General features: G+C 43.9%; 1 protein-coding gene across 2 annotated transcripts in view; it reads right to left on the bottom strand.

The window, feature by feature from the left end:
- Nucleotides 1-3,078: 3,078 nt before the first annotated feature.
- Nucleotides 3,079-25,348, bottom strand: part of FBLN1 (fibulin 1) — a 73,759-nt gene continuing 51,489 nt past the window's right edge. The window contains exons 14-17 of one of the 2 annotated variants that reach the window (XM_073567660.1): nt 25,211-25,334; nt 19,805-19,941; nt 18,834-18,968; nt 3,079-6,186 (exon numbers count right to left, since the gene is read on the bottom strand). In XM_073567660.1, coding sequence (XP_073423761.1) covers nt 6,047-6,186; nt 18,834-18,968; nt 19,805-19,941; nt 25,211-25,334 — 536 coding nt within the window. In that variant the 3' untranslated portion in view covers nt 3,079-6,046. Of the gene's footprint in view, nt 6,187-18,833; nt 18,969-19,804; nt 19,942-23,006; nt 23,657-25,210; nt 25,335-25,348 lie in introns of those variants that run through there. The other variant, XM_073567661.1, reaches the window with a different exon arrangement.

Genomic DNA, 25,348 nt, shown 5'->3' on the forward strand with positions numbered 1-25,348 from the left:
TTCATCACTATAAGCACACTGAAACAACCCCTTTTACAATGGGCGCCCAGGGCCACGGGCCGGGTTACAGCTGCCGTGACATCTCCTATTGAAGCTCATCGGGCCCGGTACCGAGTACCCCACAGCCCTGGGAGGGCGACCCAGTTTCACTTCCATTGAGAGCTCCATTGACCGCATGTTGTGGGTTCACAGCAGCAGCTTCCAAATGCAAATGCCACACCTGGAATCACCTCCAGACCTTTTATCTGCTTATTGATGGTGGATTAACGCGGGAATAGCCTATGTGGCAGCACATTAAAGAGAGTTTGAGATATCTTTTTATTACTTTTGGTCCCTTTAGAAAGAGACAGCTACATATTAAAGAGCTACAATTCCTAAACACTTACTACAATTAGGATGTGAATATCCTCAAATTAAAACTGAGAGTCTGCACTTTGAACTCATATTTACATAACTGTATCTTGAATATGCTTTGGTAAACAGCCAAAATGGCAAAACTTGCGAAACTGTCCCAAAAAAATCTTACCTCTCCAAACTCACACTGCTGCAGAGCTGCAACTCCAGTTGTCTTCACCGGGTCTACAAGTGATGACGTCCCATACATACAGTCACTTGAATACTAAGACTACTGACTGGTTGGATGGCCGAGAAATCATTGTCTCTAGTGGGCTGATGTCCTATCCATCAGTTTCCTGACTAAACTGACTAATCGTTCAAGCTTAATGCATACAGCTTTATTACTAGAGATGAACGAACTTGTCGGAAAACGTTCACCAATCTCAAAGTTAGCACGAACCTTGCACATTCAGATTCGTGTTAGGATTCCTGAGCATTTTTCTCAAAATTGGCAAAATTCATCCAAAATTTGGTTTAATTAACTTAATGTGTGGAGATTCCGGCAGCCAATCAGAGAGCAGAAACCATCCAAAACTTCCAGGCACAAGGGCTTGTGTCATTTGCTGACCAAGTGACATGTCCCTCTTCATATAAAAAGCAGCAGATATGTAGCTTTGGAGCCGTTTTGTGAGTGTAAGGCTGTGTGCACATGGTGTGTTGTTTTGGACTTTCCTATGGTGTTTCCCACGCTGTCAACTGTGTGACAATGCGAGAAACACTGGCAGTTCTGATCAGCTGTGATGTTACCGCCGGTAAGATTGTTAACATCAGTCAGAGCACTGCGGAGTCACGCTGTCAAATGTCAGCATGACCCCGCAGCTGTAACTGTGACCGTCGGTAAAAAGCTTACTGCCGGTCAGCAGGCGCTGGCTGATAAGAGACTACTACTCCCATCAGCCTACGCCTGCTGTCACTGATATACTCACCTTAACGCCTAATTCCCGATGCCTATGTCACCTGGAAAAGAGAAAAAATAATATACCATCCTATCCCTCAACTACACGGCATAATCCATAATGTCCCAAGAGGATTCAGATCACATGTAGAGTAGTCACATCAGCTAATGCGGCTGCTTTACCCCGAAGCCGGCGACTCACTGAGGAGCATTTAATCACTCCTGCAATGATTAGTACTGAGCTGCCCTAAGTGAACTCTGGTGAACTTTCTCACCTCAGCTCAGTGCTACACGCTGCAGGAGTGATTACACTTTCCTGTTAGTGTGTCGCCGGCTGCCAGGACACACATCAGGATCGTTGTGGGACATTATGGATTATCTCTTCACTTTGGACAAGTGAAGAATATGGTTGTTTATTATTTTAATTCATTTGCATGGGACATTGGCTTCAGTGGACTGGATGATGACGTGAGTATGGTTTACTTTAGAGTCAATAAAGGAGTCATTCTTTCAAATAAAGGATTTTATTCTGGCTGTGTGTTTATTTACAATACAACTATAGGATTAGTAAGGCCTGTTTCACACTTCAGTTTTTTTGTGTCAGTTAAAATCCGCCAAAATGGCGGAAAGCGGATCCGTTGCTAACTGATGTGAACAGATGCCACCGGACCGTTTTTTTGACGGATCCGATGAATGAAGAATTTTAAAGGAACCACAGCCCGGGGGGGAGAGAGAGAGAATTGTTTTTTTTCCAGCCGTCAGAACAGACTTTCCGGGTGAGTGAAATCTTTCGGGCATGCGCAGTGTGAAGTGCGGATCCTGCCGGCCGAAAAAATGTTACATGCTCCGTTCGGGCATGTCGGCGGATGGCAAAATTTTGGAGGATCTGCAAAAAACGGATCCAACGGATGGCCATCCGTCAAGATCCGCCAGTAATGCAACTCAATGGGAAAAAAAACGGATCCGCAAAACAAAATGGCGGATCCATTTTTTTGCAAAACGGCGGATCTTGACTGATGGACAAAAACTAAAGTGTGAAACAGGCCTAATGGGTCTTTGAGATGCCTTTCTATTACTAAGTTGTGGGCTTGATGTCACCTGACAATACAAAGGTGACATGAACCCCACAAATATGAACCCCACTTGCAACCGCTACATAATAAATGGGAAGAGCCAGACAAAGCGCCAGAATTGGCGCATCTAATAGATGTGCCTTTTCTGGGGCGGCTGTGGGCTGCTATGTTTAGTTTGGGGGGAGGGTAATATCTATGGCTCCTTACCAGCCTGAGAATACCAGCCCCATCTGTCAGCTTTAGCTTGGCTGGTTGTCAAAAATTGAGGGGATCCCACGCCGTTTTTTTAAATGATTTTTTAAACTATAGCGCAATTGATAGGTCAATTGATGCCACTTTTCCTGGTGTCTACCCCTAATTTGAGTTGTTTTGGCAACTTTTGCCCCCTCCCTCCCGAAGGTGTCTATGCATTTGGTTTTCCTTTCCATTGTACTCAATGCTGTTCGGTAATGTTCGGCAAACATCGGGAAGTTTGGAGAACATAGCCGAACTGAACCTTAAGAGGCTCCCTCATCTGTCTTTTATTCGTTTTATGTATATGCTGTATACAGTAACCTCTTGCGCTCCCCCTAGTGGATATTGTTTTCTGTTTTTTACTTTTTATCTATTTAGGATGCAAATTTATTCAATTGATCCCAGCACCGTTGACATGAATGTAAGATAAAGTTTTTGTCATCTGTGTAAGTTGTAATTAAGAGATAAGACCACAAAGTCTATATTATTACAGCGATTTATTATACCATTAACACAAAGCACGACATCATAATAATATCATACAACCCTCTAATGACTTTCTGCTGAGCGAAAACGGAATAATACCACTGGGTATACACGGCGCAGATGAATCTAGTATTTAGTGCCAAGCAGCGAGCGTTTCATAAAATAACATCTGCGGCTACGAGTAGGAATCACAGCTAAATCTATGTACATCGTTCTTTAGCAAAAATAAAATTAGATTTTTCAAAATAATGAGACTTAAAAAGCGCCGTCCGGTCATCTGCTGGTCAATCTTACTCAATGGGGTTGTGATTTGTTGACTCCAGTCACTGGCAGCAAGCAGAGATCTTGAAAATGGTAAGAAACTGAACAGCGATGTTACGTTGTTGCAGACCCACTCACAAGATAGGATCTAAATGTGTGATCACCGGGGATCTGACTAGTGGGACCCAAACCGATCCCGAGAACAGAGCTCCCAAAGTCTCCTGTGCATTGATTCAGTCACCGCTCTCTTTACTCTAAAAAGGGCGATCACTTCTATGGGGCCAATCCCAAAAATGGGGTTCCGGAAGTCTCCTGTATGCATGAAGTAGTGGTGCCCTGTGTGGATGGAGCAGTGGTGCACATACTTGACCACCCTCCATTCTTTTCTATGGGGCCGAACCCAAGAATAAGGATCCTGAAGTCTCCTGTGTGGAAGGAACAGTGGTGTGCATGCCTGACCACCTTCCATTAACTTCTATGGTTCAGTCCAAATCATGGAGTTCCTGAAATCTCCTCCTGTGTAGATAACAGTTGTGGTGTGCATGCTTGACCCCCCCTCCTTTAACTTCTATGGGACCAATCCCAAGAATGGGGTTCCTGAAGTCTCCATTCACTTCTATGGAACTGAAACCAAGAATAAGGTTTCAGAAGTTCCCTGTGTGCATAAAGTAGTGGAGAGCATGCTTGGCCAACTCTATTCACTTCTATGTTTCCGATCCCAAGAATGGGACGTCTGAAGTCTCCCGTGTGAAAAGAGTTGTGATGTGTATGCTTGGCCACCCTCAATTTACTTCTATGGGTCCAATCCAAATAATGGGGATCCTAAAGTCCCGTGTGTGCATACAGTGATGGTGCGCATACTTTACCACCTTCCATTCACTTCTAAGAAGCCAAACCCAAGAACGGTGCTTCTAAAAGCCCTTGTGTGAATACAATGATGGTGTGCATGCTTGACCACCTTCCATTCACATTTTTGGAGCCAAACCCAAGAACAGGGCTCCTAAAGCCCCCGTGTGAATTCAAAGATGGTGCGAATGCTTGACCACCTTTTCCATTCACTTCTTTGAAGCCAAACTGAAAAACAGGGCTCTTAAAACCCCCTGTGTGAATACAATGATAGTGCACATGCTTGACCACCTTCCATTTACTTCTATGGGCCAAACTCAAAAATGGAGTTCCTGAGGTCTCCTGTATGAATGGAGCAGTGATGACCACTACATTCACATACGGTCGACATTAGGACCAATGGTGCTGTCGTATCCCCAGCGATTATATATTTATCATCTATCATGTGGCATAAAGTGGAAAAACCCCTTTAATTAACAAACATTTTTATTACATAAAACTGGAAGACCCCTTTAAAATCCTGATGTCTACAGCTGCAGGGCGTGTTTTTCCTGGAGGTATAGAAAATGGACGGAGTTATAGATTTTCAATTTTCTCTTAGGGCCTATGAACCATAAATGCACAGAAAAATTTGTCCTGACTTAGAAAATAGAATATTAGTATTAAGAAACGGCGCCACCCTTCTTCATGGGCTATGTCTGGTAATGCAGGTCATCCCTATTCAAGTGAATGAGATTAAGCTCCCTTTCCAGGCACATCCTATGGACAAGGGTGGCGCCGTTTCTGGAAAAATAGAGGCAAAAAATAAAAATTCCGGTCACCCCCATTAACATAAATCAATGCTCTTGAGAGGTCTGTCTGGTGGCTGTAGGTTAAGGCATTTTATTTGGGGCGCCCATGATCACCTTTTTTAATTTTTATTTTTTAAATAATGCCCAAGACAAGGTAATAATATTTACCCCCAAATTTTTGAAAGTGTAGTTACTCTTTACATTTTTGTTAGAAATAACAAAGCTCCAAGATAGGGGAACGGTGATGTAACTTGACCCCTCACTGGTAACAAAGCTCCAAGATAGTGGAACAGTGATGTAACTTGACCCCTCACTGCAAAATCTACAACAGTGCCCCCAACTATAACAGGCATTGGCCTATTATTTAGAACCAAAATGGCTTTTTGGCGCCCCCCCCCCTAGGAGCCAGGTCTTTGGCGCAACTGGAGTCCACTCCACCCACTATAGTTACGCTCTTAGAGAGGGTTAGAAAAACTAGTACAAATTTTGGTGTTACCAACGGCAGCCAATCATGTCGTAGCCTTCCTTCTGCCACTTAAAAATGACTAGCAGCCACCCCATGGGGGCAACTATTTAATTTTTCTAAGCACAATTTTTTTTTGTTTTGTTTTTTTTAATTCCCTCCAATGGGTTTTGGCCATGATATAAGGCAGTCATTTTCACATGGTTGACCTTGTACAACAGTGATCCACATTCATATCGGTTTAGAAGTTCAGGTTAGTTAAGTTGTACCAAAAATTTGTAAAAAATTTAAAATTAGGCCCATTATTTGACCGAAAAGTAAAAAATAAAGCACATTTTATAATTCCAACGATGATTTGTTTTGATAGGGATGCTGTACACACTAATTTTTGTAGGTTGATTGGATAATTACAGGGATCAACTGTTTCGGTAGTGATGCTGATCTTCGTAGGTGTGAGGAGAGAGGCAAAATAAAAGGTTTGGAAGACCCTATGGACCAAGAGGCCGGAAGGTAGAACATATTTAGAGTCACAATATTAGGGTTTATAAGACAGGTCAGGAATGATGTGATTACTGATGGAAAGAGAAGATTCTGATGTCACTTAGAACCAGAATTCTGATACAAATATGTTGACGTTGACGATGTTCTTGTGGGACACCACTCCACCCATGACGTAGCTCATCTCCAGCTTCAGGACGGTATGGAATGGACCTACGATGGGTTTAACTTGACGCACGACACCTGGGTAAGGAGAGGAGAAAAAAAAAAGCTGGTGATTTAAGAAGGTCTGTTGTCGGAGAAAATGAGTCCATGTAAAATGCATAGGCAGATTTTCAGGGCATCTTCCAAATGGATCTGTTGAGGCTGAGGAATCATTTACTCGGAGAATGTTCCACAATTCTTTCTTAATGGTGAGACGTGAACCAATTTTTTTTTTTTAATTAAAGTCAAACGTTCCTAGAATCTTTGACCCGAGGTTGGCCATAGTTGAGAGGTTGGCCATTAGAACATGGCCAACGCTGCCATTCTAAGGTTCTAGAATTACAGGCCAAAAATAATGTTGTTCTTAATTGGAGATATCCTTAACACCCAATTAACAGGGTCTGGTTAAACTCCACACTCACTACGTTCAAGTTCTGATAAAGTCTGGAAGAACTGGTAGTCCCCATGCTAATGAGATGATTTAGCGAGAGCCATTAGTGTGGTGACTTCTTCAAACATTTTCCACTGCCTAGTTGAGATAAATGTGGGGGCTAATTGTAAAGCAATTGATTTGGAGCAGAGGGTGACAGTACGGTATATATTGTACTCTAATTGCAAAAATGAAGACTCCAAAGATTAAATAAAGGAACACTTCACTTTTCTACAACAATACATATGGCTCATTACAATATATCAGAGCTGTTAGACAGAATGTGGGAAGTGGGGGTGTATTTGTCTCTCTACAGGAAGTGGGGGCGGGTCTTTGTCTCAATAGCAGGAAGTGGGGGGCGGGTCTTTGTATCTCTACAGGAAGTGGGGGCGGGTCTTTGTCACTCTACAGGAAGTGAGGGGCAGGTTTTTGTCTCTCTACAGTAAGTGGGAGTGGGTCTGTTTCCTCACAAAGTTGGGACTGGTGTTTGTCTCCCTACAGGAAGTGGAGGCAGGTTTACGCCTCTCTACAAGAAGAGTGGTCTAGTTTTTGTCTCCCTACAGTATGTGTGGGTGGGTCTTTGTCTTTATACAGAAAGTGTGGGTGGGTCTTTGTCTTTCTACAGGCAGTGGGGTTGGGTTTTTGTCTCTCTACAGGAAGTGGGGGGGTGTCTTTGTCTTTGTACAGGAAGTGGGGTTGGGTCTTTGTCTTTCTACAGGAAGTGGGGGGTGTCTTTGTCTTTGTACAGGAAGTGGGGTTGGGTCTTTGTCTTTCTACAGGAAGTGGGGTGGGTCTGTTTCCACACAAAGTGGGGACGGGTGTTTGCCTTCCTACACGAGTGGAGACAGGTCTATGTCTCTTGACAAGAAGAGTGGGCTGGTCATTGTCTCGCTACAGTAAGTGGAGGCGGGTGTTTATTTCTACATAAAGTGGGAGTGGGTCTTTGTCTCTATACATAAAGTGGGGGTGGGTCTTTGTCTCTACATAAAGTGGGAGTGGGTCTTTGTCTCTCTACATAAAGTGGGGGTGGGTCTTTGTCTCTCTACATAAAGTCGGGATGGGTCTTTGTCTCTCTACATGAAGTGTGGGCTGGTTTTCGTCTCTACAGGAAGTGAAGATGGGTCTTTGTCTACAGGAAGTGTGGGCGTGTCTTTGTCTTTCTACAGGAAATGGGGTTGGGATTTTGTCTTTCTACGGGAAGTGGGGGTGGGTCTTTGCTTCCACATAAAGTGGTAATGGGGGTTTATCTCTACATGAAATGGGGATGTCCTTTTGTCTTGCTACAGGAAGTGGGGGTGGGTCTTTGCCTCTCGACAGGAATTGGAGGTGTGTATTTGTCTCTCTAGAGGAAGTGGAAGCGGGTTTTTGCTCTCCACAGGAAATGTAGGTGGTTCTTTGTCTCTCTACAGATAGTGGGGTGGATTTTTGTTTTTCTGCTCCTATTATCTTTCTATTAAACTGAATACAAGCAGAACAGAGACTAAAACTTTCAGTTCAGGGCTGTAATGTATAATAATTAGATCTGTCTCTTTAAGCAAGCCAGACTTATGGGACTTGGGGGGTGGAGACAAGAAGGATGAGAAGGGAAGTTTCACTTTCACTTCTGGTAGCATGGGAATGCAACTGTTATGCTGTGTGCTGGAGGACGAAGAATAAAACATATCTAAAGTTTAATACCTTGAATTCTTCATAACGTGTGGATATTACAACTGGCGACGAGGATGGGATATAATCACCTACTGCTGTGAGTACGGACTCTATTTTACCGCTTCACACGCCAGCACCACTGAGAGACTCTATCATGGCTGACTACTTGCACACATTCCCACAGTTTGATATGACTGATGTCATTAATCTCTCCCATAACTGGAGAAAATGGCTAAACAGATTTGAGAATTTCCTAGAAGCCATGGACATAAAGGAGGAGAAAAGAAAGAGAGCTTTGCTCCTGCATTGTGCAGGCACAGGAGTCTATGACATATACAGTACGTTACCTGCAGCAGAAACAGACACATACAACAACTGCACTAAAGCTCTCACTGGCTACTTCAACCCCAAACAGAACATCAGATATGAAAGATATAAATTCAGGATTGCCAAGCAGCTTCCAGAAGAGTCCATAGACACTTATGTCACACGGCTGAAAGAGTTAGCACATGGATGTGCCTTTACAGATGTAGATGATGAAATCCTAACTCAAATAATTGCCACCTGCTCGTCTAATAACCTAAGGCGTAAGGCTCTGCAGCAGGATATCTCTCTACATGATTTGCTCAAAATGGCCCGTGCTATAGAAATAGCAGATCATCAGGCTACCGTAATGGAGAATGGGGATAAATTACATGTGCATAATCTCAAACAGAAAAATTTACCAGACAAACAAGCCCAGAAACAGAAGAAATGTTATAGATGTGGACAGGATTTCCCTCACCACCAGAACAAATGTCCAGCTATGGGACAAACCTGCAGTAAATGTGGAAAAGGGAATCATTTTGCAGCTGTTTGCAAATCAGCGCACTACAAGCCTCCGCTGCCTATGACAAAATCTGCAGAGGTAAAAGTGATAAATCAGGACACAGAAGAAATGTCTGCGACTGAGAACTATGTGTTCACTACCTCTGTCACTGGTTCAGTACAGTCTCCCTGTGTTACACTCTCAATCTGCAACACTGACATTACCTTTACAATAGATACAGGAGCTTCAGTGGATATCATAGATGGCACTACATATGAACAATTGAAAACAAGGCCAGTCTTACAACAAGTGCAGACTAAAATCTTTCCTTATGGATCTAAAACACCTCTAGCTATAATGGGACAATTTGATGCTGAAATTAGATATAAAGAAAACAGGCAGAAAACCACTTTCCACACATTACAAGGATCGGGAGGCTGTCTTCTCAGCTATCACACTGCCTTGGAGCTAGGGCTCATCCAGGTTATTCATACCATAACTGACCCTGCGGATATGGATGTACAAACTATGGTGAACAGCTTTCCCTCCCTATTTAGTGGTTTGGGAAAACTAAAGGACTCTCAAGTACACCTTCATGTGGATGACAATGTTCATCCAGTAGCCCAGCCTCACAGGCGTATTCCATTTCACCTGAGACAGAAGGTAGAAAAAGAACTCCAATTGCTCATGGATGAGGACGTTATTGAAACTGTTACTGGTCCCACTCCGTGGGTCTCTCCACTTGTGGTAGTTCCAAAACCAAAGACTCCTGATCAAGTGAGACTGTGTGTTGACATGCGCCTGCCCAACACCGCTATACAGAGGGAAAGACATATCTCACCTACGATTGATGACATTATTCATTTATTAAATGGAGCCACCGTCTTCTCAAAGCTCGACCTCAATAAGGGATATCATCAATTAGAACTGAGTCCAGAGTCCCGATACTTGACCACATTTTCCACCCATGTGGGCCTCAGAAGATACAAAAGATTGACTTTTGGAGTCTGCTCAGCAGCAGAAATTTTTCAGGATGCAATAAGGAGTGTCATTCAACACATCCCAAATGCCTTTAATTACAGTGATGACATAATGGTTTTTGGTAAAACTCAAGCTGAGCATAATCGTGCTCTATATGCTACCTTCGAATGCCTGCTTTCTGCTGGACTCACTTTAAACAAAGAGAAGTGCGAGTTTGACAAGGGTTCATTAGAATTCTATGGTCACATCTTCTCGGCAAAAGGAGTACAACCAGACCCCAAGAAAGTGGAAGCTATCAGAACAGCCTCAATTCCACAGGATGCCAGTGAAGTGCGTTCTTTCCTTGGAATGGCAAGTTACTGTGCTAGATATATTCCGAATTTTTCAACAATCAGCAATCCACTACGGGAACTTACAAAACAAAGTTGTATTTTTCAATGGTCTCAAGACTGTCAGGCCTCTTTTGAAACAATTAAAAATGAACTCTGCTCGACAACCACTATGACTTATTTTGATCCAGCTCTTCGAACTGAACTGATTGTGGACGCCAGTCCCGTGGGACTGGGTGCTATTCTAGCGCAGTACAAGGATAACAATCAAAATCCTCACATCATTTCTTATGCAAGTAAGAGCTTAACAAACACTGAAAGAAAATATTCTCAACCTGAAAAAGAAAGTTTGGCAGTTGTCTGGGGATGTGAACACTTTCACTTATTTCTCTATGGAGCTCTCTTCACCATTGTCACAGATCATCAAGCACTTCTTACGATTTTTGGAAATCCCAGAGCTAAAATGCCTGCACGAATTGAACGATGGGGCCTACGTCTACAGGACTACAACTATAAAATTGTTCACAAACCTGGAAAATACAGCAATCCGGCTGATTATCTTTCAAGACATCCTACTAATGATGATATACCTGTGCATTCCTCCATTGAAGAATACCTACGTTTTGTTACAGATCATGCCGTGCCAAAAGCACTTTCTCTTGATCAATTTATAAATGAAACAACAAAAGACAAGACACTCTGTGCCCTAATACAAATCATCCAAAATCGAAGGTGGCATGAAATTCAAAAGGAAAAATTTCCTGATTCTGAGATTGATCTGAAAGAGTTAAAACTATTCTCAAACGTACGTGAGGAATTATCAGTCACTGAAGAACACCTCATTCTTCGAGGTACCAAACTAGTTGTACCTAAGACTTTGCGTAACTTAGTCATACAGATAGCACATGAAGGTCATTTAGGAATTGTTGGCACAAAGAAGTTACTCCGAGAAAAAGTGTGGTTCCCAAACATGGATCACTTGGTGGAAGAAAAGATTAGACGCTGTTCTACTTGTCAATTAATCACTCCATCATCAAACTTAGAGCCATTACAAATGTCTCCGTTACCCACTGCTGTCTGGGAGGAAGTGGCAGTCGATATATATGGACCATTGCCAAATGGCCAATACATTCTCGTAACAATTGATGAATATTCTCGATACCCTATCATTTCATTTATCTCTTCAACATCTGCTAATAATGTCATACCAGAGCTGGACGACATTTTCTCGGCATATGGTATTCCAAGAGTGGTCAAAACAGACAATGGACCTCCATTCAATGGACATGTGTTTACACAATTTTCTGAATATTTGGGATTCAATCACAGGAAAATCACACCTTGCTGGCCGCAAGCCAATGGAATTGTGGAACATTTTATGCGTACTCTGGGGAAACGTATCAAGGCAGCGAGTCTGGAGCACATCCCACTGAAACAGTCATTATACAAATTCATGCGTAATTACCGCAATACGCCACACTCCACTACTAATGCTGCTCCAGCTCATTTAATGTTCAGCAGAACCCTGCGTATACGTCTCCCTGATGTGACCAGCCATCCCCGACCGAGTGACTCCTCAGTGAGATCCACAGATTTCTCCAACAAACAAGCCATGAAACGTTATGCAGACAGAAGGCGAAGGACACAGTCAAGTGCCATCGAAAGAGGGGATGTCGTGGTGGTACGTCAAAGACCAACCAACAAGACCTCACCTGTATATGGTCCTGCAAAATATTATGTTACTAAAAGGAAAGGCAGCATGATCACAGCTGAACGAGATGGACACTCCATAACGCGAAATTCTTCATATTTTAAAGTCATACCGCAGAATGATGACAATGAACTCTCTTTGGTGGAAGATTTGGTATCTGATGGTGGAGAGGACCAACAAGAGGTAGCTGGTCCATCAATAATGAACCCTCTCAATGAGCCCAGACGTTATCCTACACGAGAGAGAAGAGCTCCATCGAGGCTTATTGAAGAAGTGTAACTACAGTTTTGTTTGTTTTGGTTTTTTTTTGTTTCTCTGGTTTTTGAATTGAACAAATAAGACAAAACGGACATATGATTTCTTTGGACGTTTTCATGTTGTTGCATTTATCAGTAATATGGGTTACTTATAGTAAAAAAAAAAAAAAAAGAAAAAAAAAAAGGGGGATGATGTAATGTATAATAATTAGATCTGTCTCTTTAAGCAAGCCAGACTTATGGGACTTGGGGGGTGGAGACAAGAGGGATGAGAAGGGAAGTTTCACTTTCACTTCTGGGTAGCATGGGAATGCAACTGTTATGCTGTGTGCTGGAGGACGAAGAATAAAACATATCTAAAGTTTAATACCTTGAATTCTTCATAACGTGTGGATATTACAAGGGCAAACAAGTCATTGCAAAATAGCATAATCAATGCATGCTAGGTAGTGAAACTAAGAAAGGAAGTTCCAGCACCTATAGTTCTAGCAGAGTTCTGATGAAGAGAAACTGTCCACTGAAAATGAATGGATGGCAAGTTCTAAACAAAATAGAGACTGTTCCTTGACATATTAGATGATTTGATAAAAGCAATTAAAAAAAAAAGGTTTTCAAAAAGGAAATTCACTTGAAAAATTGAGGAAGTTGTAAGGAATAGAATAGCAGAGTCATCAGTGAGGGTCAATTAGTCTATTTATTTGACAGTTGGGCATATTTCTTGTATACATGACACAATTTATAGAAAACTTCAGTGAATTTGAAGCTCAAGGTCAAAACCCAAGCAGACATTACTAAGTTCATCGGTAACACACTGGACATACAGAAGTTAGAGCTGAAATTGAAGTGAGGTTTGGGCCCGGGACAAGTATTATGATCCCAATAAGGAGTAGTACTAACCTCAGAGGCATATACGTATCTTTAGGGTTTGGCATGTGTAAAATGGATTCAGAATTCGTCTGCTTTGGCAACCGGGGAAAACCAAAGTTCTTTAAACTGACAAAAATGCAGCTATCTGGAATCACTCAAACTTAAACAAGGTTTAACAATGTCTGGCATTAATGCTTCTGGGATCAAACATCTGGCCCGGCTTCCATCGAGGCTGGGTACTGTGGCCAGAGACTTCTCTGTAGCTTTCCAGGGACAGCGTGATAAATGTGTCAGCAGCTATACACTTTACAAGTCACTAATAAGTCTAAATTTAAAGGGGAGTTCCATAAAAAAAATATTATTACTTAACTGATTAGTTATCGTCAAAAACTACCCTAGTTTTTTTCTGATGATATCTTCTCACCTAAAGAGGTTGAGATCATGTGAGCCATGTATAGAGTCCTTTTTATTGGATTATCATGTGGCCTCTTTCAGATTTTCTGAATGGCTAATTGAGAGAAGCGCATTAACTGGCACCCACAATAAGTGGATCTGTCCCTTTAATCGGGTTGTCTTACTATACAAGCCCTTTCTATATGGACATCAGGGCCTCATGCTAAGAACACTCCCTTTACTCCCTTTATGTGTCAGGGTGGGGAGCTTCTCCTGCTGTGGTGGACCCTCCCTGCTCTTGTGTTAAAGACTTAAAAAGGAGTTTATGTAAATGTGAAGAAGAGAAGTAAATTGTTTAGGTGTGAAGGAAATGCTGCTGAGGTGTTTGCCAGCAGACTGGTCTCAAGTATGAGCAAAGTGTCACCAGTGTTAGCTCCTCTCTGTAACACAACTTTCCACCTCTGTTTAAAGGGATTATCTTGGACTTTTATATTGATGGCCTATCCTAAGGATCGTGATGATGGGGGGCATGTTACCCATGCAGATCAGCTGTTCCTGTTGCCAGTGGTGGACTGATTTGCTGAGATACAGAGCTGCAAATTAATAGGGGGTAGCTCCAAACGTCAGCATATTCCGCCCCGGCTGGCACAGGGAACAGCTGATTGGCTGGGGTGCCAAATGTAGCAACCCCACCGATCAGCTATTGATTACCTATCCTAAAGTCCCCGTCTCAAATAGCGACATCGCCAGCGATCTCGCTACGTGTGACACATAGCGGCGACCAGCCCCCCGCTGGATATTGCTGATCGTGCTCGATTGTCCCAGGCCATTTTCTGATAGTTGGCGTCCCGCTGGCCAGCATGCATCGCTGTGTTTGACGCCGACAAGCGACCTCGTTGGCGACGCAGAACTCAGGGATGCAGGCGGGAGTCATCAGAATAGCTGCTGTGTGACAAGGTACCAACGACCGCCGAGGTCGTTATATGGATCGCCAGATTGTTGCTGCGTTGTTTAGTAGATCTGTCTGTTTGACATCTTACTAGCGATCATTTAGCGACGCACCAACGATCCTTACCAGGTCGTATTGTTGTTGGGATCGCGGGTGCGTCGCTTAGTGGTACCCTAAGGATAGGCCATCAATATAAAAGTCCCACACAAACCCTTAAAACAGAGGCGGAAAGTTTGTTTACAGAGACAAGCTAACACTGATGAAACTTTGCTTAGACTTGCAAACAGTCTGCTGGCAAACACCTCAGCAGCACTTCCTTCACACCTACACAATTTCTTTGTCTTCTTCACATTTGAATAGGATAGACACCAAATATTGAAAACCTCAAATTGGGCCATTTAGGTACCACCACCAAAACTGACACTTCAAGGCAAGTTTGCTGAAATCTTGCCCTGCTTTTGGTTTGGAACATTCGAGTCTCCTGGCAAAATTGTGACTGTTGGCAAGTATGGAATAGATCTAATACTACTTTTATCCAATAAACAAAGGCTACTAAATGCATGTGTGGCCTCAACTGCAAATCACTAAGGATGACGATCAGCTGATCGTCATTTTGGATCTATTTCAAAAAGAGTTTGTCCTGGTGGACCTACTCACTTAAAGAGGACTTGCTCGAAAATCAATAGCCTATGCCTACTGTTGCCCATCAATTTAAAGGGATTGCCTGAGATTCTATAAAAGTTTCCTCATAGCAGCATGGAAGCTTGAGTGGTCCCTACCGGTCTTTGTATAGTTGTTCTATATTCCATCTTAGAACAGACATTTTTTTGCTTTATTTCTTTTTTTTACGTTATTGTGATCACTACTCGCTGGATCACTGGACTTTTATAGTCTCATCGGGGAGGATTCTGGGTGATTTACAGTCCATGAGGTCATACAGAAGGATGTCTTGAGTCCTCCATTGTCTCTGAGTTCCTGATAAAAATCTCAGACATTTCTTAACCCAGGGGCTGTCAACACTTGCAGCTACTTAAAAGGGCTGAGATGTTACTTTGGCTAAGAAGAAAGGACATTTATCCATCCTCTGGTAGCCAAAACATGAACTTTAACCTCCGTGTCGATTAGTAATTGTATTTATGAAGGCCTCGGGTGCAAACAAATGTTTCCCCCTGTGTGGTTATAAGGTTGGTTATAATAGCCGTATGGCTTTTTGAGCTCAGAGTAAGATGTTGTCACACCATGTAGGATAATATAGGCACCCACTGTAAATTATAAGCTTATTACAATACACCAAAGAGTCTTGGAAGTTATGAAGATGCCACCATCTTGCCATGGTATCATTTAGGCTTAGTTTGGCACTATTTTGTAGCATCATGTGAGTTTGTACTACTATTTAGCACAAAGTGGCGGTATTATTTATTTCCCCTATTTAAAGAATATTTGCTCAGCTACTCTGGGGGAATTCCTGGAAGAGATAGAAAATTTCCTAGGGTCAACAAGAACCTCCAGACATCTCCTAAGGAAGCAGTGCTTCCACAAGATTTCTTATGTGGGACATGAAATCATGAGACAAAGACCGATCTCACATTCAAGGGGCAAGAAACAGGCCACACAGGAAGATGGGGAAGGAGCATAAAGTGGTGTAGCATAGAACAGAGATTGTGGCCTCAAGGAAGTACTGATACCAATGTAAGAGGTGCACCAAACTGGCATGGCAGGCAGCAACCTGTCACGATCCATGTTTGGATCTGTGTCAGATTCTGGATTCTCTTATATAAACGTTTTTCCTTTCAGGCCATTGGGGGTTAATATTAGTTTTTTGCCCCCCCCCCCAGTGGCCACTGGTGTTACTACAAGTTTAGTTAGTCTGTTGGTGGGTTTTTGCCCCCTGGTGCTACTACGTGTTTAGTTAGTCAGCAGATGGAGGCCACTCCCATCTTCCTATATAAGGTCACCTGGTACACCGGCTGACTGTTGGTAATACAGGTGTTAGGCGTCGGATTCCTGACGCTGCACAGCGGGAATCCAGAGCCAGACATCCCGTGGTCCCCCATTCTGCTCCGACCACTCGGACTCCTGCTCAGCAATCACGGCGAGCCAGGCATTCTGCCCAGACTCGTTCTGTGAGTCTGGATGTTGCTGCCACCTCTGGTGCAGCAATGGTAGCGCAACCTGCTCTGCAGAGAACCGCTCCAGAGGCTAAGTCCTCGTGCCGTGCTACTGGGCATGCCCGCAACTTGTCCTCTCAGTGGAGAGCAGGGGTCACAGGTCCAGGTCCTGCGTCGGATCTGATTGGTTCTTCCCAGGTTACTGGAAGGTCCCGGAAGCGCATGGCTATAAAAAGCCCGCATGGCGGCTCGGCCATGCGCTAGTGTAGACCCACTATGCTATGTGTGAATTGTGATGGATGCATGTTCTGGTGGATGACTTATTCTGAAACCCCTACCCTCTGATATTACGAGTGGTGACAGAGTGTGTATAGTCAGCTCCAGGTAGTGGCTAGCTATTTGCCACTGTGCTACCGCACCTAGCACTAGCGCCCGTCGGTGTCCGCCTGTCGGCACCGTCGTCTAGCGGCGTGAGTTACCGCCGCGCCTGCGCTTAGCAGTTCTGCCGCGCTGCGCTTAGCAGTCCACTGGCGTTCGCGGTTGCGATGCCCCCGCTGGTTACCTTGTGCGTTTAACAAGGCCAGCGTTTCTGTATTTATTTGTTAAAAGGTTTTCTGTGCGTGAACAGAGCCGGCCTTAGCTGCTCGGGTGACGTTAACCCGAGCGCACTACTTCACTCATTGGAGTATCTGCCATTGTGCAGCAGCGGTCTTGTCATCTACTGCACGGTGGACCCCGGGCGGCGAACGCACCTGGTATTATTTTTATTAGGTGCGTTCTGCTGACCATAACAACAGGTCCTTTGGAAACATACTGTTGTGAAGACTGGTCCTACCTGGTGCAGAGGTGGTTCAGATTATCTGGAGCAGTGGTGATGCTGCTGAAGAGAGGAGCTTTCTGGAGCAGTGGTGATTCTGCTGGAAGTTGTGTTGGGGTGCCTTACTCTGCGGTCCGGTGCATGACTGCAGAGGAAGCTAAGTGTAGTTTGTTTTTTCCCTGTCTGTTTTCTTTCCTTGGTGTCTTATTAGTGTAGCAGTGGGACCAGTGTCCGCACTTGCCAGTTCCCTAGTAAGGGATAGGTGCAGGGCAAGTGAGGAACCCAGGTATCCTGTTCGGCGACAGGTTGAAAGAACCTGTATAGGAAACGTCAGGAGAGTTCAGGGCACATCCTTAGGAGAGTGCAGGAGGTGTCCATTTCCCCGTTCCCTATTGCAGGGCCCACCGTTGTAATTGTGTCCCCGGTGTCCCCTTGTTTGTCTTTGTTGGTTTTGTGACCAACCGATCGTCGGGTCGCGTCACGCAGGGTCAGTCACATCGTGACACAACCTCAGTATAATTTACAGGAGGGCCTTGGTTAAGGATTCTGCTCTTGGGGTGGCGTAATGCCAACATGAGACAGTGTTTGGTCAGTGGTAACTTTACTTGATATGACGCTCAGCCATAAGCATTACTTAACGTCTTTTCAGTTCTTGGAATAGGCAGTGACCAAACACACAATTCAGGGCTTCATCCGGCATCCAGCGTTTCGCTCATACTCTTCTTCAGGAGTCTCCTCCTTTTTTCAGTTCACATACGGATCGCTCTCACTCTGGTCACTGCTGGTTTTTACTCTCAGTGCCTTCATCAATTTCACACATAAGACACTAATCCCTGTAGCGGCACACTCTTCACCTACAGTATGGTCACTCCTGTTACGCACTTGTCCCAGATCCTGGCTGTGGTCCCCTCACTCCTGTCCCAAAGGGACTACAGCTCTGTACAAGGTTTAAATTAATGGTAGAGAATGTTCCCTAATCTAATTGGACCAAAGTTTGCTTTTACTAGGGAGACTTGCCTTCACAATCTAGAAGCAGATACTACGTACTATATATTTTCCATACCACAAATTTACAGATGAGACATGGGGGTGGGGAGTGGGGGATGAATGACTCCATTAAATTAAAAAGCGGTCCTCCTGCTCCATTCAGCTGTTGTAGGTCTCAGATAAATAAGAATTGGCTGAGTGGCATTTTATCAGCCTGACAAAAAAAAATCATGTGTAATACTACATTTCACCAGTAGTGGTCACTGTAGCTGATTACCAGAAGTTAGAGAAGCCCAATCGGTGACAATAACCTGATCATGACCGTGCCTTTAATTGTGGTTTATCTAGACTTTTGTAGGAAATGCCCGTTAATCATCTTGGTGGAAGGGAAACAGTACTTACCGACTATGTTTCCATCCATATAACGTTTTTGGATATCAAAAGAGTCTCTTACATTTCCCTCCGTGATATGAAATATAATGTCAGGCTGAGGGCCAGGTGAATATGCAGGAGTCACGGCGCGGAGGAAGATAATCTCTGCGGAGAGACAACAGGTTAGGTTTGTTATAAGAAGGAAATGTGAAAGAGAACTACACTGAGGGCCAGCCATAGGTCGATAGGTACCCTTAGTTGGCAACCCCCCCAAGTAATGTAACGTGTGGGGATTCTGGCCAAGGTGTATCATCAGCTGACATCTGGTTGGCTGCAACAAACTTTTTCATCTGTTCTGGTTCTGAGAACTACACATAAATGTGTCTTATGACAGACTGCTGGCAATCACTTCAGCAGCACTTCCTTCACACAAACACAATCTCTTTGTCTCCTTCACAGTCCACATTGCTGGTCATGGCACCTTCTTATGGTCACCACTCTTGGCAGTGGTACGGTACCCTGTAATAGGGTAATAGGTCATGCATACTTGTTACCCTACACACTCAGTAATTTCTCACACAGGAACCTTTATCTGGCCGGAGGACATCTGTTTCTCATGGCTGAGACTACAACCACTGCAATGATGCATAGGTCGTCTTACATGCTCCTCTGTAGCACTAACTAGTTTCCTGGGGTGGCATTCCAATAGACAATTGCTGGCCTATTATCTAGGTTTCTTGCTGTTGTCTGTTTCTGTCAGCAATCCTCTTCGCAGCACAAACAACCCACCCTCCAAACATCAAGTGAAGCTTGGCGAGACTCACTAATGCTGACCCAACACTTCCACTGATTCAGCATTTCACACTGCCGCTCAGTGTGCTAACTGTTTATGTCTGCACTTAAGACCTCACTACAACTACTGGCCTGTTGTCCGGACATGTTAGGCCCGTAGCGTTTCTCCTCTAAATGTATGGATGCACAAGACAAATCAGCGAGCTCACCTTCTGGACGACTGAATTCCCGAGAAGTGGGCAGAGAAAGGACAGTGTTGGATATGGAGTGGACGGGATCTGTTATGCAGCTGAAGTCGTTCGGTTTGCAGGATTTAATACAGCGGCTGTTGTCTGATCTCTCATATCTAGAATGTGGAAGCAGAAGGAAATGTCAGGCATGACCCATATTATAGTAATAAACATGTTAGAAATTGTGGCATGGTCATAGTCAGTGCCCCATAACATTGACAGTCCTAGTCAGTGCCCCCATATTAATGACAGGCACAGTCAGTGCCCCATAGCATTGACAGCCACAGTCAGTATCTCCATAACATGGACATCCCCAGTGCCCCATAACACTGACAGCCCCTGTCAGTGCCCCCATAACATTGATAGCCCCAGTCAGTGCCCCATAACACTGACAGTCCTAGTCAGTGCCCCCATAATAATGACAGGCACAGTCAGTGCCCCCATAACACTGACAGCCCCTGTCAGTGCCCCATAACATTGATAGCCCCAGTCAGTGCCCCCATAACATGGACATCCCCAGTCAGTGCCCCCATAACATGGACATCCCCAGTCAGTGCCCCCATAACACTGATAGCCCCAGTCAGTGCCCCCATAACATGGACATCCCCAGTCAGTGCCCCCATAACAATGACAGCCACAGTCAGTTCATAACATTAGCAGCTACAATCAGTGCCCCACAATAATGACAGCCATAGTCAGTGCCCGATAACATTGACAGCCACAATCAGTGCCCCATAACAATGACAGCCACAATCTGCCCCATAACAATGACAGCCACAGTCAGTGCCCCCATAACAATGACAGCCACAATCAGTATCTCCATAACATGGACATCCCCAGTCAGTGCCCCCATAACACTGACAGCCCCTGTCAGTGCCCCATAACATTGATAGCCCCAGTCAGTGCCCCCATAACATGGACATCCCCAGTCAGTGCCCCCATAACATGGACATCCCCAGTCAGTGCCCCCATAACATTCACAGCCACAGTCAGTGCCCCCATAACAATGACAGCCACAGTCAGTTCCTCATAACATTAGCAGCTACAATCAGTGCCCCACAATAATGACAGCCATAGTCAGTGCCCCATAACAATGACAGCCACAATCTGCCCCATAACAATGACAGCCACAGTCAGTGCCCCATAACAATGACAGCCACAATCTGCCCCATAACAATGACATCCACAGTCAGTGCCCCATAACAATGACAGCCACAGTCAGTGCCCCATAACAATGACAGCCACAGTCAGTGCCTGATAACATTGACAGCCACGGTCAGTGCCCCATAATAATCACAGCCACAATCAGTGCCCCGTAACATTAACAGCTACAATCAGTGCCCCGTAATAACAGCCATAGCCAGGACCCCATAACAATGACAGCCACAATCAGTGCCCCATTACACAGGCAGCTATAATCAGTGCCCCATAATAATGACCGCCCCAATCAGTGGCGCCATCATCTTCTATATACACCACTCAGAAGCCTGAATAATGAGGTCTATATTGGAAGTCTGTTGGGAACTCTTAGTCTTGTATCTACGAGCCGTCACCCATAGCAACCAAATATGATCCCAGCGCTCACTATTCCGAGGCCCTTTGGAAAATGAAATTAGTGACCTGATTGGTTGTCATGGGTGACTACTACACTTTTTTGCCACGCACCAGTTTGGACATAGGGCTCCCTGACAGGCCGCACTAGACCCATAGGCCTCAATTCTCCTAATCTATGGTGGGCCTACAGGTGAGCGAGCCTCCCTCAATTAACAGACATTTTACGACATATCCTGTGGAAGACCCCTTTAAGGAGTATGTCCCTTCTCTCTCATATATAGACCCTTGAAAAATCATCAAATTGCTAAAAATGACTTATTTATGCCATCCCTATTTTTTGGATAATGTAGTTGATGATCAAAATTCCTCTATAGGGGCATAGATACCAACAGAATGTTGGGGGGAAAAGGGACCCTGAGTTCCCCCCAAAAATCCCCTGACCTTCCTGGGAATGCTCTGACCCCCCATGGACCACCACTTTTAGGCAAGGGTTGGCCCTAAATTCTGGACTGTTTCTGAGGTCCAAGGGGAAACGTTTCTCCTAGCAGAGATTGACATGCCAAGCCTGATATGTCAGAGTGAGGAGACTTATAGGCCATACAATGCTCCTCTAGGAAATGAAATATGCAAATTGCCTCTCCAGAGAGGATGAGGACTAGAACGCTAGCGCCACCTATTGGAAGCAGTGATCCTAAAAGTGACCCTTTATCGAGCCTTGCCATACGACTGATTTGGCACAGTTAGAGGCTCTGGACTGGGGTCTAAGGGCTAACATTTCTCCTTGTGGAGAATGACATGCCAAGCCTGGCATGTCAGAATGAGGAGACTTATAGGCTATGTATACTCCTCTGGGAAATTAAATATGCAAAGTGTGGACTAGACCTCTAGTGCCACCTATAGGAAGCAGCGATCCTTTCTGAAAATTTGGAAAAATCCCAGCAAATTCAGGACAGTTGACATGCATGTAGGTGGTCACATAACTTTTCCAGGAGGAATAACAACGGAAATGTACATAATTCGAAGGGGAACACCCTGCTGATGTATTTGGGAATAGTGAAACCCTTTTATCACTTTATTTTTTACATTTCCAGGAGGAATAAGAGAGGAACTGTACAATTTATAATGCCAAAGGAAACACCCTGTCTATATATTTGGGAATGGTGACAGCCCTTTAATTCTCTATTTTTTACATTTCCAGGAGGAACAACAGAGGAACTGTACTTTTTTTTTTTTTTTTACATTTCCAGAAAAAATAACAAAGGAACTGTGCATAATTCGAAGGGGAATACCCTGCTCATATATCTGGGAATAGTGACACCCCTTTATCACTTTATTTTTTTAAACATTTCCAGGAGGAGAACTAGAGGAACTGTATTTTATTTTTTTTTTACATTTCCAGGAAAAATAACAAAGGAAATGTGCATAATTCAAAGGGGAACACCCTGCTCATATATCTGGGAATAGTGACACCCCTTATCACTTTATTTTTTTAACATTTCCAGGATGAAAAACAGAGGAACTGTACTTTATTTTTTTTATATATATATATTTCCAGGAGGAAAAACAGAGGAACTGTACTTTATTTATTTTTTATATATTTCCAGGAGGAAAAACAGAGGAACTGTACTTTATTTATTTATTTATTTTTACATTTCCAGGAGGAACAACAGAGAAACTGTACATAATTCGAAGGGGAACACCCTGCTCATATATCTGGGAATAGTGACACCCCTCTATCACTTTATTTTTTTCGACAATTCCAGGAGGAATAACAAAAGATCTTTGCATTTTTCCCAAACCAGACCAACAACCACATGCAACAAAGTCAACTTTATTGAATCTGTAAAAAAAAAAACGTAAAAAAAAATTAAAATAATAATAAAAAAAAAATAATCATGAGGATGAGACGCGGAGCGCGGGAGGCTTCAGAGCTCTGCTGTGACAAAGACGTGCAGTTTGGCTATAAACGTATTCAAGGTCCCATGTCGAATGAGATCCATCTGGATAATTAGGAGGAAGTCCTGGGGCTCTGTGATTGGCTGCTGGACAGCCACGAGGCCGCTGTGCGAGTTCACGTTTTTGGTGACGAAATAACCCTTCTCGTTCCCGCTGGTTATGGAGAGCTGAATGTTATCGCCAGGAAGAGCATGAGAGGGGCCCATGCGGAAAATGTCGGTGGGGACGGGGATGTTGGTGGGGAAGGAGAGGTGGTGATAGGTAATTCTCAGGGGTTGGCTCTGGCACTCAGGGTCAAAACAAGGCAAGCGCTCGCAGCGGCTGCAAGAAAAGTGAGAGACAAGAGAAGAGAAGAGTTAGTGCGGGCGAAGCGAGCGGGGCAGCGGAGCAGAAGGGACCACCCGTCAGGGCGGCCCAGAATAAAGCAGCTCAAGCCATCGGAATACTGGTTCTACACTTATATTACAGGTCACATGTCCCCCCCCCAAAAAAAAAAAAGTCCAAAAAACATTCTAACTCTCCACTCACATCCAGAGCTGCAATCACAAAGCTACTAACTTCTAAGCGCTATACAGACAATGAGTCAGCAGAGGGCAGCGGTGAGGCTCGAGGGCATGTAGCGGATAAGAGCGGTATTATTTTGGGGGGAAGCTTTGGATGTGAATGGAGTAGAAGACAGGAAAAGATACAATGGAATCAAGAAGATTCGCAGGACGCGTCCAGAGCCCTGCGGGGGGGGGGCGTGGGGGAGGGGTTTATAAAATCCCATCCCCTCCTCAGGCCGGGTCGTACCCAAATGTATCCAAATTATATATATATATATATATATATAATTTTAATTTAATTTTTTTTTTATTTATTTACATTTATGTATATATCCCATAATTTTGAATGTAAATCTGAAGAAAAAATTTTTTAAAAGAAGACAAAGAAGAAAAAAAATATATATCTTTTTTCCTTTTTAATTTTCATTTATTTATTTTTCTTTTGATTTGTCCGATTTTTTTTTTTCTTTTCGTTTTCAGATTTGCCAATGGAGTTGGGTGTTATATATATATAATTTTTTTTTTCCTTTTAGTTTTAATATTATTAATATCTTTTTTTTTCAGATATAAGTCAAAATCTCTCTCTCTCTCTCTAATAATGTATGTAAGTATTTTTTTATTTATTTTTTTAGGTCTGCCAGATGAGTTAGGTGTTCTATATGCCTGAGAGATGGCTTGGCGTGACGCTTGGCCTAGAGAACTGGAAGTGAAGCACGTATAGAATATACTGTATATACGCAAGTGCGGCCTCTTAAACAATAAAATGAAAGAACCGGGGGAATAGGAAAGAGGACTACAGATACCAGCAAACCCCAATAAGGGTGATATCTGCTGCTCCCTGCAGTCAGCTGGAGGTTACCCGCTGCTGCCTGCGACGCGAGCGCTGGTGCGCAGGCTCTCCTGTGCCGTACTCCTACATCCGCACTCTCCAGCATTTTATGGTATCGGTTAAAGAGCTTTGGCTTCTAACGTCACTCGGTGCGGCCTGGACAAGGCATCCTGGGACATGTAGTCCCCCAAGCTAAAATTTGCAGCAGTGATTTCTATTCTCTTCTGAAAAAAAAACAAGTAATCCCTAATGTAACCAAAATAAGTGGACAGGTCACTGCCCCATACAAAACCAACACACTCTTCTCCCGCCGCTGTCTACATTCTCATGATTTGATTGGTTGCACGCACTCTCGGAAAAGTAGTAGTAAGTTAGAAAAATACTTGGCCCTTCCCTAGCCAGCATCCATCGCCTTCCTTGTGAGTTTCCGTACAACTACATCAATCGCATGTGTCTACTTGGATCAGCTAAAATCCGCCGGACACGATGGATTTTACTTACGTCTCTATCGCCTTGCGGTAATTCTTGGGACATTCGAATAGCAGGCACTTGTATCCTCCCTGGACATTGAAGCAAGTCTCAGAACCGGAGCAGTTGTGCGTCCCGGTGACACACTCATCCACATCTGGGTAAGGGAAG

Source organism: Dendrobates tinctorius, unplaced genomic scaffold (genome assembly GCF_039654945.1).
Source record: "Dendrobates tinctorius isolate UK_male_01 unplaced genomic scaffold, ASM3965494v1 ptg000020l, whole genome shotgun sequence".
Classification (NCBI taxonomy): Eukaryota; Metazoa; Chordata; class Amphibia; order Anura; family Dendrobatidae; genus Dendrobates; species Dendrobates tinctorius.